The sequence below is a fragment of the Chrysemys picta genome, chromosome 14 (assembly GCF_011386835.1).
Source record: "Chrysemys picta bellii isolate R12L10 chromosome 14, ASM1138683v2, whole genome shotgun sequence".
In the NCBI taxonomy this organism is placed as follows: Eukaryota; Metazoa; Chordata; order Testudines; family Emydidae; genus Chrysemys; species Chrysemys picta.
This window is the reverse complement of record NC_088804.1, coordinates 42,646,052-42,664,575: the sequence shown is the minus strand read 5'-3', so window position 1 is coordinate 42,664,575 and position 18,524 is coordinate 42,646,052. Positions and strand designations below refer to the sequence as shown.

Below are 18,524 nucleotides of genomic sequence, written 5' to 3'. Positions count from 1 at the left end.
GCAGGGTTTTTGGCACCAGCCGAAGTGGCTATATTTGTTGGTATGAATTTGGGCAAGAACTGACTACATCTGGCAGAGGCCCCCCCATAGCGAGCAGCCCAGCAGCAAGACACAGAGGAGTGGATGGGAAGGTCCAAAATGTGCCGAGGTGTCACCAAAATGGATTCCAGCATCTAATTTAGGCTGGAGGTCTTTTGGGACAGGGATCATGTCTCCTCCTCCACCTGCGCAGAGCCTGGCTCAAGGGGCTTCCAGTCCCGACAGCGACCAGTGGGTGTTGGTGTCCCCATTAAACATGGTGAGAAGAGTTCCTTTCCAGGCTCAGTTCTGGGATCAGCCCATGAACCAGCCCCGCTGCTGGTGGTCAGTGCCACAGGAGGAGCCCCAGCACCTAGAGCAATAAAGCCACTGCCGACCGCGAGCATGGGGTCGACGATTACCAAAAAGGGGGAGAGATTGGTGTAACCCTCCAGGAAGTGGGGCCTGGGGTCAGGTCCAGCCTCTGCTGGGTCAGATGTGGATGAGAGAAGCCCCAGGAGTGCTGATGGGCCCATCCCTCCTGACCTTGGAGCCATCTCAGTTGCTAGGAAAGCAGGGAGCCCAACAGGGCAGAGGAGATTCGACAGCACAGGCCTACAGAACAGCAGGGGTTTATTATTACGCGTGTCCCAGGGAAGCAACAGTACAAAGAGTCTCCATTGGCAGAGCACCCAGCTCCGCTCTTAGGTGCCAAACTTCTTCTGTTGGACAGGTGGGGGCAGCTGTGTCTTGATGTCCATCAGGGGCCGCTCCACCACCACCAGGGAGCCCTCCTCCAGCAGGTCCACAAACAGCAGGGGCTGCAGGGCAGGAAGAGGGCGACAAGATTAAAGCTCTTCTCGGAACAGCATAAGCAGCTCTGACAAGTGCATCCAGGAGCCGCTGCAGTAACATGAATCAACTCTCCAGCAGCCTTGCCAGACCAGTTCCTAGCCACAGGGTCCAGGAACACGAGCAGTCGTCAGCCTAAGATCCTCTGAAACCCTGCAATTCCCTACACCAGGCAGCCCCATATCCTCAAATCAAGTCCTCTCAACCTACTGCTGTATAAGGTCAATGGGATGGGCAAATACTGCTCCGTAGTGACCAGCCTCCAGCAAGGCAGCTCCGGCTTGGTTCAAGAGGTCTGTGCGACAGAGCTGGCAGAAGGGACGCTGCTTCATAGAAATGCACACCCAGCAGCTGGTAAGCGAGCCTGGGAGATCCCAGAGGTCTGTCCTGCTGGGGAGGAGCTGAAAGAGGAGCAATACCACCCCCCTCACCCTCCCAAGCATGAGAGATTTCAGGTCAGAAACACCGGGGCACAAGTGCTGTCTCTGGCCCTCTCAGCAGGACTCCGAGCCTCTCCCGGAGGCACCCAGGCAGGCCAAAGAATTGGCCTGGATCAGCTGCATGTGGGGGTGGCTGCTCAGAGTTAAGCCACAAGCTCGTCAGAACATCTAACAGACGCAGCTCCAACGCAGCACCAGACCCTGGGGCAGTTGAGCATCTACCTCTACTGCCCAAGACCCTGCAGGAGGGAGGGAGGGAGGGTTACACCCGACTCCCGTGGCTGGCAGCACGTTTCAAGCCTTTGTGTTTTATACGAAGCACCAGAGAGCGTGTGTGCACATGCGGTGTCCCATCAGCATCACGTCCCGTGTGAGAACTGACTGACCCTGGGGGCAGTTCAGGGGCTAGACAGGCGCAGTCCTCCTCCAACAACAGATCCCAGACCTCCCTCCACTGACTGACAAGGAACGGGTGTATCCAGCCTGCTCCAGCCTCCATGTGTCAGCCAGCTGGAGCAGCCGTGACTCCCACCCCAAAACCCATGGGCATCAAGTTCAGCTCTCCGGCACCACCCTGGTGTTTCCAGAGCCATCCAGCTAGCAGGGCACCCAGGGGCTGATCTTGCTACCCTGGAATCTCAGCTCTGGCATTAGTCCCCGGGGAGTAAACATCCCACTAGGGAAGAGCTGCAGCGCAGCACCTCCCAGCACACGTGTGTGAACTTCAGCACAAGGAAAAGCTCTCCTGGCTCCCGTACCGGGTGCAGGGGTGAGCTGTGGGCCCAGCAGGCAGCCGCCCATCCCTCCCCAGAGGCGGCCCTCACATTAGCACACTCACCTGGTACTTTTTGCAGATCTTGAAGGCGTGAGCATGGCCCCGCCTGGCCTTCTCTGAGAGTTGCTTCAAGCTAGTCTGATTCATCAGCGGGGTTGCATCGTCAGGGAGAGGCTGGGGAGAAAGCCCACAGTGTGTGTCTCAGCACACTCCACAAAGCCCCCCATCCCTTTGTTTGGTCCACTCCTCCCGCTGCTCCCACCCAACAAAGAATCCTCTCGGGGGGGGGGGGGGGGGGGGGTTTGCTTTGGTGGGACAGGCCAAGCACACAGGCACAGCCACTCTATCGAGATCAAAGCCCCTTGGGGAGCTGTCCGTTGGCACAGGCTATGCTAAAGACAGGCTGCAAACGGGGAGCACTCCCCATCCTGCACATGACAGGACAAGCCCCTGTATTGTGCGGGTGCACACTCAGCGCATTACTCCCCAACCTGCTGCTGCCCCTCCCAAACCAACTGGCACACTAACATCCCGGGCTAAGGCACCAGGCCCATGTGACAGCCCCATGCCTGCCAGGGGTGCGACCTGCCACCCTAAGGCCAAGCACCACCAGCGGCTACAAGAGCCACTTCAGAAGGTATCAGGAAAGCCCATGGGGGAGGGGGGACGACACACTCCACATACTCCCCTGCAGCGCTCCCCTTCCCAGACTCAGCCATTGCTAACAAGGCAGCTTGTGCAAGTCACAGGAGCTGCCGCGCAGCTGAACGCCCATGGGGATGCCCATCGCCTTGCACTCCAGGGAACGTCCCTTGATCAGACACCCTGTGGGGCAAGGCCCTAACTGGCAGAACAACTTTCCCTGCTCGCCCCACCTTGTACCACAAGCTGCTTCACAGAAGTGACCCAGGGCCAGGGCTCACCAGTGACTTGTCGAGGATGCAGAACATGTGTGTGTCATGGAGGAGGATGTGCGCTGGCTGCTTGGGGTTAAAGGCGATATGGGTGATGGGCATGTCCCGCTCCAGCCAACCCTTATGCAGCCCGTGCTGCTGCACCTTCCTGCTCCACGTGGTGTATTCTCTGTCGGGGATGCTGAACTCAAACACCTGCAGAGCACAGGGGAGGGGCGGGAAGAAACAGGATTACAGCCCCAGACACAGACGGACATACCCCTGGCCAAGTCCCTCCTCCACCCTTCCCCTGAAGGCCAGATGAGCAGTCAGGAACTGCCGGGCTGCTCCACCATCCCACAGCCCGGGCTGACCTGACCCAGCCTCCCCTCTAGGACTGAGGCAACTGGTGGCCTGTCCCGGCCAGTCCAGCCCCAAACCACTCAGCTGGCAGCAAGAAGGATGGTGCCCACAATGGGAAGAATTCCCTGTCACGGGGTTGACATCAGACATTGCCAACTTCACACCCGGACTGTGGCTGGTAAATACCAACATCCCTAAACTGGAACTCCAGCGACTGCAACAGTGACCCACAAACCAGTCTAAGGGGTGCATTCATTCCTGAGAGCCTGGACGCAAGGAACCAACTCTGAGGGCAGGCATGGCGCCCTGGCGGGATGGAGTCCGTATTGCCCAAGCACGGGCAGTTAACGGGAAGCGGAGCAGCAGGTGAGACTGGGAAGCCTGTGCAGGAGATGAGACCCAGGGACAGCTCCTACCTGCTGGTCCGAGTGGGTGATGACGAGGTTATTGGTCACGGGGTGAATGGCTAGGGCAGTCACCGCGCAGTTGTAGGCAGGCACCGTGCAGTGGGGCTGAGAAGAGAAGACAGGGTGAGATACGGACGTCCGCGGGACCGAAATGCCAGGCTCGCAGTGTCCAAACAGTCCAAGCTGCAATGGACACCAGATCGCAGCAGACACTCCCAGGATTCTGCCCTCTGGAAGGCAGTGATGCACCTAGAGCGCCCCAAAGAGCCCAGGCACCAAGTCGGCTGGTCTCCCGGCTATGGCCAACCCCCAGAACACATGCAGGTTCACCCCCCCACCACAGGAGGCACCCTTAACACCGCTCTCACCTTGAAGTGTCTCAGGCTGTAGACGTTGATCTCCCAGTCCCCACCAGCGGCAGCCAGCCAGTCCCCATCCGCGCTCGCTGCCAGCAGGTACACAGCCTCGGCGCTTCCTGCAGGAGAGTCAGAGCGGCCACGCTGCTCAGCACCAGTCGTTTCCTCTCTAGCCCCATGGGGGTGCAGGGCACCCCAAATCCAGCCCCGGCCCAAAGCAATAGGGGATCGCTGTCCCCCACCAGGCTCTTCCTAGGGGTGCATGCACCTAGTCATAGTGACCTCGGCAGAGGTCACATCAGGGCACTGGGGGCAGATTGGTGAGCAAACCCAGCAGAGTCCGAGGGAGTGTGGACGAGACACGCTCCATTTCAGGAGTGAGGGGGAGCAGCTCCAGGGTACTCTGGGCATCTCAAATGGGGGGTAGGCGTTCATAGGCTGCCCCAGGGAAAAAAAATGCCCCCCCACCAGCAAAGCCCCAGGGAAGGCAGTGGGGCTGGAATGGCTCAGCCCAGGGCTAGCCTCCCTACTGCCCCAGGCACAGGTTTGGGGAGAGCTGGGGATCCTTTGAAATTTGCTCCCACCTGCAGCCACCCAGGAGCTGCAGGGAGTGCATACCTGAGTTTGGGCGGAGGGTCTGCAGGTGCCCGCAGCCCCCTGGCTCCAGGAGCTTGAGGACATGAACGGCACCCTGATCGGAGGCCACGAACAGACTGGTGGAGTCGGCGGAGCACAGGAGCTGGTGGGCTGAGCACAGCAGCTTGGGCACCTTGGAGACCTTGGAGAGGGCAGGAGAGCGGAGTCAGCGCTCACTTCCTACATGCAGGTGGCAAGGCACACCCACTGCTCAGGGCTCCATGGCCCTCCAGCTGGCTACAAGGGAGCACTGGACCGAGGTCCTTCCCTTCCCATCGCGGTCTCCCCTCCCCCACTCCATCACACAACTCGCAATCCCACAGAACCCATTCTAATGCCGCCCCATCATTGTGACATCAGCAACGGTCAGTCAGGGCAGCCCCCGACAGCAGGGCCTGTACTCACCCTCTTGACACTGACGCTGCCGTTCTCCAAGTGCACTCTGTGCAGATGAAGCCTGGAGGCCGTGGAATAGGCGATCCAGCTGCCACACAGCGAGATGCAGCTGCAACAGATGTGCTCCGGGCCCTGGGAACCACACAGAGAGCTGAGGCTGGGTTGGCCAGCAGCCACCGTCTGTATTAGCCCCAAAGGTACCTGCACCCCACACGCAGACGGGTGCCCTCATTTAACGGTTGGGAACAGCTGCCAGCAGAACTGCACTGCGGAGGTCAGAGGGGCTCTCCCCACGGGAAGGAGTCCCATAACAGCCATGCTTTCCCGCACACATCCTGGGGAGTGTGGGGTGCGTCTGCCCTTCGCTGTGGGACTGTCACATGCTGGGCCCCTCTGGGACCAGGACTCTCAGTAACCAGACAAATCAGCTGCAGCTCGTCCCAGCAAGAGGGCGGAGGCAGGGCCGGCCAGAGAGCGAGAGCTGCCCGTGGGATGGCAGGGCCTGCCTTCCCCACCACCCGGTCTCCCCTTGCTGTCAGAGCCCGATGCTCTGTGCAGAGCGTTCCAGCCCCCAACCTGCCCCCTGCGGCAGCCGGGGCAACCCACTCGGCGCCCTCTAGCTCCCGTACCCAGGGGGGCTCGACAGCAGACACGGCCGTGAGGGAGCGCAGTGCAGCAGGACTCAGAGAACGGGCCGGTAGCACAGTGCTCCTGCCTCACAGCATCTGCCAGCAACTCAGAAGTGCCCTGGGCCGAGGAGGCCACAGACCGGGCAAGGCTCACTCAGTGGCCAAGCCGCCCTGTTACTCTCTCTGACTCTCCTGTAACTCTCACGCCACCCCAGGCGCAGCACATGTGAAAACTTATAGCTGGGGACAGCTGGGGCCTAGGCCAGGCCCAGCCACCAGGGCAATGGGGAGGTGGCACCCTCTCTGGAGAAGTTGCTCAGCCTTACCTTGCTCTTCAGCTGCAGCAAGTGCTCAGGGGCACGGGAAACTGGCAGGATATCACCATCCTTCCCTGGGAGAAGAACCAAGAGCACTTAGTGCCGATGCTGCTTGAGGAGCTCAGCATAACTCAGGTCACTACCGAACCCTCCACGGCACAGACGGGGAGAGACTTGCTGATGATCCGTCCTGGCCGGAACCCAGCACCTCCCACAAGATGCCGGGAACCGTAGCAGGAGGGGGGAGCTTTGCCCATAGAGGTGCCCACCCCAGGGCTCAGCTCTGCCACACTGAACTCTACTGAACCATTCCCAGCACTTGTGCCAACCCTCCGTGACACACGCTGGCACACCAGGGATTTGGTGTGTCGCGTGACATTGAGTACAGTGGTTTTATGTGGGCAGCACATGATTTCTGCTTGCATGTGCAAGCAAGAGAGGGGAGTGGCACCAGCCCCCCAGCCTGTGCCCAGAGTGGGGAACGCTTCCTAGTGTCAATTATCAGGATGCTACCTAGGCCCCTGCATGTGGCTGAAACAGCTGATTAACAGGCAAGAGGTTACGCTGAAGCCAATCCATTCAGGCCCCTCCCAGGCTCTAGGAGTCCCAGCGGGGCCAAGGCAGGGGCTCTTTGACCCTCCAGTCACAAAACTACATCTCGACTTCCTAGGCCAAGAGCATTCTCTTTTTGGAACCTTCTTCAGGCTGGACTCAGCTGCTGGAAACTGACACACTCGAGAGACACAGGCAGCGGTGGGCACTTCCTGCAGGCCATGCCGGCAAGGCACAGCCATCGTTGCCCTCTCTGCCAAGGCTGACAAAAGGGGGCCGGTTAGAGACCGCAGGGGAGGAGGGGGTTGGTGACATTGACACTCGCCCCTAGGAATTGCACTGGACTCGTTTCATGGATTTGCTAGAAATTCCCTTTCGGGCACTTCACTCTGCCAGATCCCAAGGACAGATTTGGTTTTCAATCAGCGCTTGGGAGCCCTCATGTGGTCTTACCTGCGGAATTGGTGGCTCCGAGTCTCCAGAGCTCCAGGTGTTGGGGGAACTGGAAGAGGAGGAGCCCAGCCTTCTTAGCGCATGAGACGAGGCGTCGCTGCAACCAACCAACAGTCAGACAGTTACGAGGCCCCCAGGTAACAGGGCAGGGCGAGGCAAGCCAGGCCAGCGGCCGGACAGCCCAGCACGCACAGCTCCTATTTGTGGGTGCAGAACCCCCCAGGATCATTGCATGGCACGTGGGAAGCCGGCCAGGCACCTCTTGTGCTCCAGACTGTCACTCAGCACGTTCTGATGCCCGTTCTCCCCAGCAGGTCAGCAAGTGGCACGGGCCACCCCCAGCAATGGGACTCCCCAGCCAGCACAGCACCCCACTGGAGCCGGGAAGGGTGAAGAGGGACCAGGCTGACAGTCCAACAGGGAAGGGCCGGCTCTGGAGCAACCCCAAGAGCAGGAGTGACCCAGGCCTGCATTTCTGGGGACCTCAAAGCAAACGGGAGTCAGTGGCTCCAGCAAGGGACTTGGTGAGCGGGACTACAGAGGCAGAGCTCACGGGGCGCGGCACTCACATGGGGGAAGGTGAATTTCCGGAGGGCAGCATCATAGCCCTTTCCATGCACCTTCTCCATGAGCGGGCGGATCACCAGCTGGGCATCCAGGCCTGAAAGAGGAGGAGACAACCAGGTGGCTAAACTGTGCTGAGCAAAGCCCAGAAGCGATCAGAGCCCCACTTCTAGGCTGGTGCAGCTTCCTCACCCCGTACCTCCAGAGATGAGTGCTGTTGCGCTGTGTGCCACGGCCCGCACGTCATGGGTGTGATGCTGGAACGGCTTCGTCCGCACCCACTTGCTCTCAGCACTGCCCCACTTCACCGGCAGCAGCTGGAACTGGTACACTGCCCCCTCCGAAGTGCCCACCACGATGCTGTCTTCCTCCTGGGGGGGGGGGAACCAAACAGCCATAGCTCGCCGTGCCCACAGTGAAGGGCTGGGAAGTGCCAAGGGAAGGGAAGGGATGTGAACCCCCATCGCACTAGGTACTGGATAGAGCCCAACAGCTCCCAAGAGCGTGGGAGATGGGCGAGCTCCCAGCCAGTGCAGCGTCCACCCCAGCAGCCTGCAGTGCCCTTTAACCAGGTGGGGATGGCTCCTGGCCAAGCTGCTCTGGGTCAGACAGTGTCACAGAAGATGCTGCAGATAAGGGGTGAGATCCCAGATTACTAGCGTCCCTGCGCAGAGCCCACATGGTCACCACCCCTCTGCCCAGCCTACGCACGGGGCCTTCCAGGAGCTGCCAGGCCCTTCCTACCTCAGACACAGCGAGACACAGCACAGCCGAGCTGCTGACTGGGTGGGTCTCCAGGAGGGTTCCTTTCTCCGAGTCCCAGAACTGCACCTTCCCCACCGAATCGGAGCTGACGATGGTGCCGTTGGACAGGAACGCCACGCTCCACACCACGCACTCGCGGCTGTACAGCCCCTGCAGGCGCCGGTCCACCAGGATCCGCTGGATGGCATGGCCTGGGAAACAGAAAACCTCGGATAGCAGTGGAGAGGGGGGTTGGGGCCATGGGGAGCTAACAGCTCAGGGTGGGGGCAGGGGCGTGAGCTGGGCCCCTCGTTAACATGACAGATATGCCAGGCTCCAAGCCTCTCCTCCACGGCGATCTGCTCAGAAGCCCCATTCAGCTGCATCAGGAATGCCCGGTACACGGACCAGCAACCCCACCTGGCCTGGAGTCCGCAGGGCACAGCTGGCTCTGTCTGGTGCAGTTGAACTCTGCTGGGGGAAGGGAGTCAGCAGCCGGGCCGCAGGAATGGGAGGGCGAGCACACGGCCCACGTGGACATCCCACCAGCACATCCGGCACTCAGGGGCACCTGGACGCTAACACTCCCCACTACGCCTCTGCTGGGCGCTCCTAGTCACCTGATTTGACGTCGAAGACTCGGAGAAGGTCGATGGAGCCAACAGCAATGCGGGTCCCAGAGGGATGCCAGGAGAGGGACATGACACGTCCTGGAGAATTACACAGCAGGGAAGGAGACCTCACATGAGCCAACCCAGAGCAATGCCCCTCACCCCCAACCTTCAGTGCAAGCCTGCACTCAGCAATTGCCTTGCAGTGCCACGGGGCAGAATCCCCAGCCTTGGGTGGCAGAAATAGAAGGTGCTGTGCCTTCCCAATAGGGGCAAGGGTACAGGGCTGGGACAGGCTAAGCTAGAGGACCGTTCGGAAGCAGGGCCAGCTGGGTCCATGGGAGGCTGACACGTTTGTCTCAGAGAGGTGTGCACCAGCCTCCCCATCACCACACCCACACCCTGGACTCCTGAGTGACCACATTGTCCCTTCTAACTGCCCTCCGCCCACAAGACCCCATCCATGGCCACCTGACTGGGGAAGAGGGCAGGCTGTGACTCCCGCTGCGCAGTGTGGGGCCTCTGGAGGGCTCCCTGGTGGCAGTGGGTCCCACCTGAAGCAGATTCAACTCATCTTAGTTGTTTCTTTGGAATGGAGAACACAAGTCCCACGGCTGACCCAGGGCAGGTGGGGCAGGCTTCAGAGAGAGCTGCGGAGGACCAGGCTTGGGGCATTTAAAGGGAGCGGGAAGTAGATTCTGTAGCCTCCCCTTCATCACTCCCCCCAACCACAGCCTTCCCCATCAGCCTCTGCCATGCTCTGTCCCCATCGAATCTACCTTTCTGCCGGTCCAGGCTCCTCTCAAACTGGATTTTATCAGGCAAGACTTGGAAAAGCTTCACTGACCCGTCCTCACAGCCAACCTATGGAGGGCAGGCGAGCGAGGAGACAACACGAGAGAGAGATGATTAAAGCCCTTATTTGGCTCACGTCCCACCTGTCTGCTGCCAAGGGCAGGTAGTGACGGGCTCCCCAACTGCCTGAACATGGAAACTCGGAAGCAAAGTTCTAGCTCCCAGCACAGTAGAGTGCTTGGCACAGCGACCCAGCAAGGCCAGGACGGCGCCGCACTGCCAGCCCGGCCTGCCCCACTGTTTGGTGAGGAGTATTGCTTAGCACACAGAACTCCTCTACCTCCATCTCCACAAGGGGAAGAGATTGTACCACAACTCGGCTTCCTGCTGGTCAGAGATTTACATTCAGCCCCTTCTGCGCTCTGGAAGGGCCCGGGGCTGGGCAGCCCGGACTCTGGGCTGAAGTAGTTCTGAGAACAAATTGCCCTTGGGCCTCATGGGCACAGCTCACCACCACTCAACTATGATGCCACCCACCCGGCTCTCTATGCCCACCCCCAGCCCCCGCCCAGATGCACTGCTCACAGCCCATCAGCAGGGGGGGAGCGGAGCCCCACAGTCCCTACACCACACTGCCATCTGTGGTAGTAGGAAGGGGCTCTGCACACCAACCCACGACAGGAGGAAGAAAATTCTGCAGTCCCCACTCCATCACTCCCCGGAACCAACATGTATGATTCTCCCCCTCCCCTAATCTCAGCACTGTCTGTGGCTTGCACCAAGCAGTCCCACAGACCCGGTCCATCATGCCTTGTGAGGCTGGACAGCAGTGTAGCACTGAAGACAATCCGAGTATGCACCTGGGTTTCAGAACACCAGGGAGCTTGCTAGTTGGGAGCAGCAGCAAGGGAGGCAGACCTCATCTGCTCCATAGGCCAGCAGGAGCCAGAAGTGACATCCTGGCCCAATGGCAGAACCAATCTACAGAGCTGGCAGGCTTCCCCGGGATCTTCCAGCCAGAGGTACTCACTGCTAGCTGAGTGCCACTGGGATCAGCCGCCATGCTCCAGATGGGGCCCCCAAAGCCATCCAGGGAGTACTTGACTCGCAGCTTCTCTAAATCATACTCGCTGATGTCTCCGCCCAGGCCTGCTCCGAAGAGCCGATCCCCAGCTGTCCAGCACAGCGCCTCTGTGGATCTCGTCTCATGGCCTGGGATACCCTGAAAAGATGCACAGATGAATCCCACCATCCTGCTTCCCCTGGAAGCGACCCGGGCTCAGACAGCCCAGGTCTGAGCACCATATAAGGACAACGTCTCATTTTGTGTCCCCCATCCTCTGCTCCTATGGAATTCCCCTACCTCAATCCCCAGTGGAAGGACCAGGGCTGAGAACGCCCCCAGTCAGTGCTCCCTCTACACCAGCTAGTAGAGGTTAGTCACTCCCAGGCAGCCAGTACAGCTGTACCCTTCCCTATAGCGCTGCCTGCTGGGACGGGCCCCAAGCTCCTCCACTAGCCCCCAACGCGTGGCCAGATCAGCGAAGCCACTGGGCCCCGGGCGAGCAGGTTGGGCTGAATCAGCCCCGGAACACTGTCCTGAGCAGCTCCCAGCCTCCCCCCCGGGCACATTTCCGACTCCTCCATTACCCCAGGGCTTTGGGGGGTCAGGAATGTTCCATTCCCATCCCTGTATGAAATCTCGCCAATGGGGGGTTGCTTGGTTAGCTGGAGAGACCCCCGTGCCATCGTGAGCGAGAAGCTGAAGCCCAACAAAGCCACTGACACTCACCGCTGCTCAGGACTGTGTGCTACACACGAGGCAAGGGTGACAGCTGCCTGCTCGGGGTGCCCCGGGGCCCAGACTGCGGCTGGGGCAGGTGAAATCCCAGAGCTGCGGGGGGCCGGTGTCCTGCTCGGGGGGGGGGGGCGGCTAGGACCTTCTCCCGGCCCCACGCACGCCCCAGTGGGCGCTCAGGCTCCAGCTAGGGCTCCCCCCACCCCCGGTTCTCTCCCCAAGGCACAGGCTGGATTCGGGCCGGGATGGCAGCTCTGGGTGGGGGCTGCCCATGGGTTTCCGGAGGCGGGACCCCCACCCCGGCTCCGGGCGGCCCGTTACCTTTTCCTGGAAGTAGTTCGCAGCGAAGTTGTAGACCTCGAGGGCGCCGTCCGTGCGGGCCAGGGCGAGGCGGGCGGAGCGGGGGCTGTGAGCCACGCAGCGGATCCCCGCGGGCACGTAGGCGAAGAACCGCACCCGGTGCACCTGGAACTCCCCCATCCCGCCCCGGCGGGTCAGGGGTCCCGTCCCCCCCGGCTCCCGGCTCCCGCACCGAGGCCGGCCTGAGCCGACCCTGCGCCCCGGGGTGGCCCCGCGCAGGCGGCGGGGGAAGGAGAGGTTCTCCCGGCCGGCCCGGCTCGCTCCGCTCCGCTCCGCCTCCTCCAGCTCCTCCCCACGTGCGCGCCCTGCAACCCGGAACCGGAAGCGAGGGGAAGGGTCCGGCCGGGCGGAAGTGCGCAGCGGCGGGAGGTTCGGTTGTTGCCGGGAGACCAGGCAGCCCCTGCTCCCTCGCCCGGGCCTGCTGCGTCGACGGCCCCTCCTGCAGGTCGGGACGAGGGACCCCGGGGCGAGGGGTGATGGTGGGGGCCCGGCGGGGGGAGGGGCGGTGGTACAGGGATGTTGGTGGGGGGGAGAGGATGTGAACGGGAGGGGGGAGGGGTAAGTGAAGGGGGGCTGGGGAAGGATGAGTGGGGGAGGGCTGGGGGAGGGGCTAGTAAAGGGGCTCTGGGGAAGGATGAGGAGGGGAGGGCTCTGGGGAAGGATGGGGGAGGGTGATGAGGGAGGGGCTCTGGGGGAATGGTGGGGGAGGGGCTAGTAAAGGGGTTCTGGTGAAGGATGAGGAGGAAAGGGCTGGGGGAGGGGCTCAGGGAGGGTGGTGGGGGAGGGGCTATCAAAGGGGCTCTGGTGAAGGATGAGGAGGAAAGGGCTGGGGGAGGGGCTGTGGGAAGGTGGTGGGGGAGGGGCTAGCGAAGGGGCTCCGGTGAGGGAGGGTGGTGAGGGAAGGGCTAGAGAAGCTGGGGCAGGCTGCAGGAAGGAGAGCAGAGGCATGAGGGTACAGCTGGGTAGAACCTCACTGGGGTGTGGCATGGAGAGAAACTGTGCAGCCTGTGGCCACCATTCCCAGGCTGAGGTCTGAAGCCCTCCCTTATTCTGTGTCACACTGAGCCTGGGTATGGCTCAGGACAGCAGCCTGTAGGCTGTAGAGCGCCTTGGGCCCAAGCACAGTATTGATTGAGTTTTATGGGGCACATCCATTTTTGTACTGTCCCCACGGGAAGTATCATTTCCCCACACTGCCTTAGTTTCATTGCAGAGCCGGTTGGCTCCTGATTAGAATGTCTGTACTGGAGGATTAAATAGGAGGCGGGTCATGAGAGGGTTTGGGAGTCTGATGTTTCATGTGCAATTGCAAACAGGGAGTGTTTCTATGCAGGAGTTTCAAGTCTGGCTGTAGCGAATGCCAACAAGAGGCAGAGGAAAGGAGGATTATTAGTAACGGAACTCCCTTTCCTGGGAATAAGACTATTCTGTGAAAGTAAGTTACATTTTAGAGAGTAAAGATTTCCACTAATCGAGTCAAACAGCTACTTGTTCCACCAAAGAGGTGGCTGTGTTGCAGTGGCCTGTGTTGTGATTCCACTGTGTATATCATTAAAATTTGTAATGCAAGTGGAATGATTCAGGATGGAAAGTGCTATAAGATAGATCTGTTTAATTTTTTAATAATCATTTTAAAATAGCCCCTTTCTACACAACTCTGATGCAAGCACACCTGGAATGTTCCATTCAGTTTTGAGCACCAAATTGTCCAAAAGATATTAACAAATTGGAGGGAATTCAGATCAGAAAAACAAGTGGCTGGAGCGATTAATTTATGAGGAAAGAAGGAACTAACTTGGCTATGTGACAATAAAGGTGGGGGACATAAATCTTCCTGTATCTAAACAGTGTAAACACCAAGGGGGGATAGAAGTTACTTTCCTATGCAGAGGTGGATGTACGTAGGAGGAATAGGATGAAATTAAGCAAGGGGGACTTTAGGTTGACTGGAAGGAAAGAGCTAGTGACAGTGAGATGTATATGGCCATGGAAGACTCTCAAGGAAGGGGCAGAAATCTTGTCATTTGGGAAACTTTAAATTAGCTCAGAGAAAGCCCCAGAAAACGTCCTGCATGGAGTACTCCTGCTGCGGCCCTTGGGAGATGGACTCAGTGGGAGCAAAAGGAGCTTTTCCAGTTTTAATTTGCAAGAGTCTATGTTATTGTTACGAGTTTATCCTAATATATCAATCTCCAAGAAATGATTAATTAGCCTCTGTAGAGATTAATACTTAGAAGTCTGAGATATTAGTGAAAATTCCTTTCCCCTGCAAACTCCCATGGACCCAGCTTTCACTGCTGAATAGTCTGGGGGAGTTCACATCACACACTTCAGGCTGCCTGAATTACAGACAATAAGATAGTTTAATTCTAGCTTTACAGGAGAATGTTCGCAGTCTGGGCTGGTTGAGCTCTGCTTCAGGGGTGTTGGGATCCAGGGCCCACCATGCTAACTATAATGAAGTAAAAGACAGGAGTCAAACAGCCAAGGAAACTACACAATCTTGCTGATCCATAAGGTATTTGGAGGATGCCTCTTCTAAGCACTTTGCTGACATGACATCCACCATCTAAGCAAACTGGCTTTGAGACAGTGTGGTGCTGTGTAAAAGGGAGGCCTGGTGGAGCCACACGTTAGTCACTCATCTGCCTGTGTTCAAATCCCATCTGTTGTTTCCAATGAAAATGATCTTGGAACATCCCATCTGGTAGTCCAGCCTCTTCCGTTGTTTGTTACAATCAAACAAACATATTGTGGCTTGGAGTGTAATCTTAAGGGTCAGGTATGTGCCAGCCACTTGCTACCCTTGCAGTCAGGTCATTATGCCATGTTCTTGGTGATTCTCCCTGCTTCTGGGAGACTCCCTCTGGCTGTTTTGGGGAGCACAACATTGAGCCGCTTCTATTGTGCATATCGCATCACCCATTGTCCGGAACATTATCCGAGTTTGGCAGTAGGTGGCAGTAAAATACAAAATAATCGCTGCTCTACCCATCACTCCCCCTTAGGGCACAAAGGGAGCGTGTGCATCAAAGGGTCTCTTGGGGGCTGTGCCATAAGTGGTTCAAACAATGAGACTTGGCAATGAGGAGAGAGTGGACTCCTCCCCTCCCCAGGTACAGCTGGGTGGTCACTTCTCGCCTAGTGGCCCAGGAGGTTCAGACCAGGTGCCTGGTCCCTCAGCCCCATTTGCTGATGAATCTGTGTCTCCTTCGATTTGCAGAGGAGAAGTGGAGCATGGTGCAGATTGTGATTTCCAGGTGAGTGTGGCATGACTCCTTCCTGTGCTAGTGTGAGGAAGTGAGGAGTTGTCAGTTTCTGAGCTAGCTTGTGTCCCACTGGGCTCTGAACACGCTTCAGCAAGGCTCTTGGTCAGTGTCTAAACCCAGATATTGCACAGAAACCAGAGAGCTAGTGGACCTGGCTTGCCACATTTTTCTGTAGTGTAGCCTCTGTGTGGACATCCCCCTCCTGGCCCTTCGACCCTTAGGACATTGTAACCCCCAGCCCTTTGCTTTCAGTGATGGGGCTGATGGCCTGGCAGAGTGGGTGCTGATGGAGCTGCAGGGAGAGATTGAGGCTCGCTACAGCACCGGACTGGCTGGAAACCTCCTGGGAGACCTGTATTACACCAGAGAGGTGAGGGAGCTTTCCTTACCTTCCTTACAGGCTTGGGAGAGCAGCTGTAGGGAGTCCTCTGCCACGGCAGCTCCCACGAAGGCTGCACCTGGTTCTGATGTCCATCTTCTTGTGGAAGGGGTAAGGAGGCTGTAGTGAAAGGAAGGGAGCCTGGTCCCTGCAGGGCTCTGACCCTGTGCCTGTTATCTCTTCTTTCCCAAGGGGGTCCCTGTGCTCATCGTGGGCCATCACATTCTTTATGGGAAGGTAGTGCGCCTGGAGAAGCCCTTCGCCGTCCTCACCAAACGTGGTGCCAGTGAGCACGGCTGTGACCGCAGCCCCACAGGGGCAGCTGCCCACTACCTGGTGACGGCTCTGATCAAGACAAAGCTCCTCTTCAAAACCCGCCCCAAGCCCATCATCACCAACGTGCCCAAGAAAGTATGAAAGAACCCCGGCCTCATACCAGAGAGCGTCCTGCCCCCTGGACACGAGCCCACCTTCTGTCCCGAGGGCGGGGGGCTGGCCCCATGGGGGCAAACTCAGCTCCCTTCCCAAGAGGCGCTGGCCCCATGGGGGCAAACTCAGCTCCCTTTCCAAGTGGGGCTGGGCCTGGGCTCATGGGGGCAAACTCAGCTCCCTTCCCTAGAGCATCCGGACTCCTGGGCATAAGCCCAGCTCCCATCCCAAGAGGGGTTGAACTCCAAAACATGAGCCAGGCTCTCCTGCCAAGGCCTGGTGGCCTCTTGGGTACAACTCCAGCTATTGTGCCCGGTGGGGCCATGTCCTTGGGCCAGAACTGTGCTCCGAGCACAAGGGGGACCCGACCACCAGACACAAGTCAAGCTCCCTTCCCCAGGGCAGGTGGCCTCTTGGGCATTAGCCCGACTCCCATCCCAAGGGGCACTGGAGGCCTGGGCCCAAACCCAGCTATCTTCCCCAGGGCAGGTGGGCTCCTGGGTGCTAGCCCAGCTCCCCTACCAAGGGCAGGTGGCCTCCTGGGCCCAAGCCCAGTTCACACCCCAAGGACAGGTGGCCTCCTTGGCACTAACCCAACTTCCACCCCCAGGAGCACTGGCACTGTGTGCCAGAACCCAGCTACTCTTCCAAGAGCAGGTGGGCTCCTGGGCCCCAACCCCGCTCCCATCCCTAAAGCAGGTGGCCTCCTAGGCACTAGTCCGGCTCCCATCTCAAGGGGCACCGGAGCCCTGGGCCCCAGGCCAGGTCCCGTCCCGACAGTGACCGGAGCCCTGGGCCCCAGGCCAGGTCCCGTCCCGACAGCGACCGGAGCCCTGGGCCCCAGGCCAGGTCCCGTCCCAACAGCGACTGGAGCCCTGGGCCCCAGGCCAGGTTCCGTTCCTAGGGCAGGTGGCCTCCTGGGCTCCAGCCCAGCTCCCATTACAAGGACAGGTGGCCTCCTGGGCCCTAGTCCGGCTCCCATCCCAAGGGGCACTGGAGCCCTGGGCCCAAGCCCAGCTTCAGTCCCCAGGCCAGGTGGTATTCTGGGTCCGAATCCAGCTCCCATCTCAGTGGGAACTGGGAGCCTGGGCCCAAGCCCAGCTCCCATTGTGAGGGCAGGTGGCCTCCTAGGCCCGAGCCCGGCCCCCATGCCGAGGGGGACTGGAGCCCTGGGCCCGAGCCCGGCCCCCATGCCGAGGGGGACTGGAGCCCTGGGCCCGAGCCCGGCCCCCATGCCGAGGGGGACTGGAGCCCTGGGCCCGAGCCCGGCCCCCATGCCGAGGGGGACTGGAGCCCTGGGCCCGGGCCTGGCTCCCATGCCAAGGGGGACTGGAGCCCTGGGCCCGGGCCTGGCTCCCATGCCAAGGGGGACTGGAGCCCTGGGCCTGGCTCCCATGCCGAGGGGGACTGGCCTCTTCACCACTAGACCAGCTGACCCCCTATCTATGAATCCATTCCCCTTTCCAAGGGAAGGAGGACCCTCAAGTGCAACCCCAGCTACCATTGCAGGGGGTGGCTCACCCTTGGGCATGAACCTGGCTCCCAGCCCAAGGGCTGGTGGCCTCCTAGGCATGAGCCCAGCTCCAGTTCCAAGAACTGGCTCCCTGGGCATGAACACAGCTCCCATCACACAGGGGCCTGTCATGCTGGATGCTAGACCTACTGGTCCCCTGGGTCAATCTCCCTTCCCCAGGGCAGCTGGTCCCCAGAGTGTGAACCGGACTCCCTTCCCCAGGGTGGGTGAGCCCCAGAGCATGAACCCAGTCCCCTTCTCCAAAGCAGCTGCCCCCCTAGGGCCAAACCCAATTCTCTGCCCCAGGCCACCTGGCCCCCTGGGGCCAAACCCAACTCCCTGCCCCAGGCCAGCTGGCCCCATGGCTGCGAACCCAGCTGTCCTCTTTCCTAATGGGACTTTGCCATCTCCCATTAACAACACAGCCAGGCTGCGGTGGTGCTGATTCTCTCCTGACCCCCTACCCTGGGCTCTCAGAGAGAAGATCAAGAGTGCAGCCATACTCCTGCCACCTGCCTTGCCAACAACTTGGGGCCTAGCACAGTCTCAGCTTTTCCTAGAGCCTTGCTGGGTTCCGGACTCCAAGGGTTTGGAGGCCAGCGGCCTCTCGTCCTCCTCAATGTGGTGGAGCACTGTGTTTCTGTGACGCACTCCTCAGAGAATGCAGATCTCAGGCCCAGCGACTCCAGCCCTACCACCTTGCCTGCACAGCAGGGAATCCAGGCGCCCCCATCTCCTCGGTCTGGCACTAGTGCTCAGAACTGAAACAAGGGGTGTAACCCCGACCACCCAGCTGCTGGTGGAGACAGCAGGTGGCATCACCTTTCCTGCTCAGCCAAGAGCCAACTGACTTTTTGTGCTGGTTTTGTGTTCCTTCTTCCTGCCCCTTGAATAAAAGTGACAGGAGGGTCAGTGGGCCTGCACTGTCTCTGTGTCCTCCCAGCGCCCTGGGGTGGGGAGAGGAGCAGCGACCCT

General features: G+C 59.7%; 2 protein-coding genes across 10 annotated transcripts; one reads left to right on the top strand and one right to left on the bottom strand.

The window, feature by feature from the left end:
- Nucleotides 1-634: 634 nt before the first annotated feature.
- UTP4 (UTP4 small subunit processome component) lies at nt 635-12,265 on the bottom strand. Of its 2 annotated transcripts, XM_065567410.1 has the most exons (17): nt 12,130-12,265; nt 11,921-12,084; nt 10,832-11,023; nt 9,786-9,870; nt 9,016-9,105; nt 8,396-8,607; nt 7,851-8,022; nt 7,657-7,748; nt 7,088-7,184; nt 6,092-6,156; nt 5,146-5,268; nt 4,723-4,882; nt 4,117-4,223; nt 3,758-3,853; nt 3,009-3,194; nt 2,149-2,259; nt 635-839 (listed from the first exon to the last, which is right to left on the bottom strand). In XM_065567410.1, the coding sequence occupies exons 2-17, from the start codon at nt 12,077-12,079 to the stop codon at nt 723-725; spliced, it is 2,064 nt and encodes a 687-aa protein (XP_065423482.1). In that variant the 5' UTR covers nt 12,080-12,084; nt 12,130-12,265; the 3' UTR covers nt 635-722. The 2 variants fall into 2 exon arrangements, with proteins under 2 accessions (XP_065423482.1, XP_042707986.2); XM_042852052.2 differs by having other exon boundaries at nt 635-1,549; nt 11,921-12,248.
- Nucleotides 12,266-12,281: 16 nt separating this feature from the next.
- Nucleotides 12,282-18,461, top strand: LOC101951299 (chromosome transmission fidelity protein 8 homolog). 8 transcript variants are annotated; one of them, XM_065567412.1, is made up of 5 exons: nt 12,284-12,404; nt 13,276-13,394; nt 15,183-15,219; nt 15,481-15,598; nt 15,800-18,461. In XM_065567412.1, the coding sequence occupies exon 5, from the start codon at nt 16,021-16,023 to the stop codon at nt 17,992-17,994; it is 1,974 nt and encodes a 657-aa protein (XP_065423484.1). In that variant the 5' UTR covers nt 12,284-12,404; nt 13,276-13,394; nt 15,183-15,219; nt 15,481-15,598; nt 15,800-16,020; the 3' UTR covers nt 17,995-18,461. The 8 variants fall into 8 exon arrangements, with proteins under 8 accessions (XP_023957699.2, XP_065423484.1, XP_042707991.2 ...); XM_042852057.2 differs by having other exon boundaries at nt 12,290-12,404; nt 15,800-16,898; XM_065567411.1 differs by having other exon boundaries at nt 12,294-12,404; nt 13,293-13,394.
- The last annotated feature ends 63 nt before the right edge of the window (nt 18,462-18,524 follow it).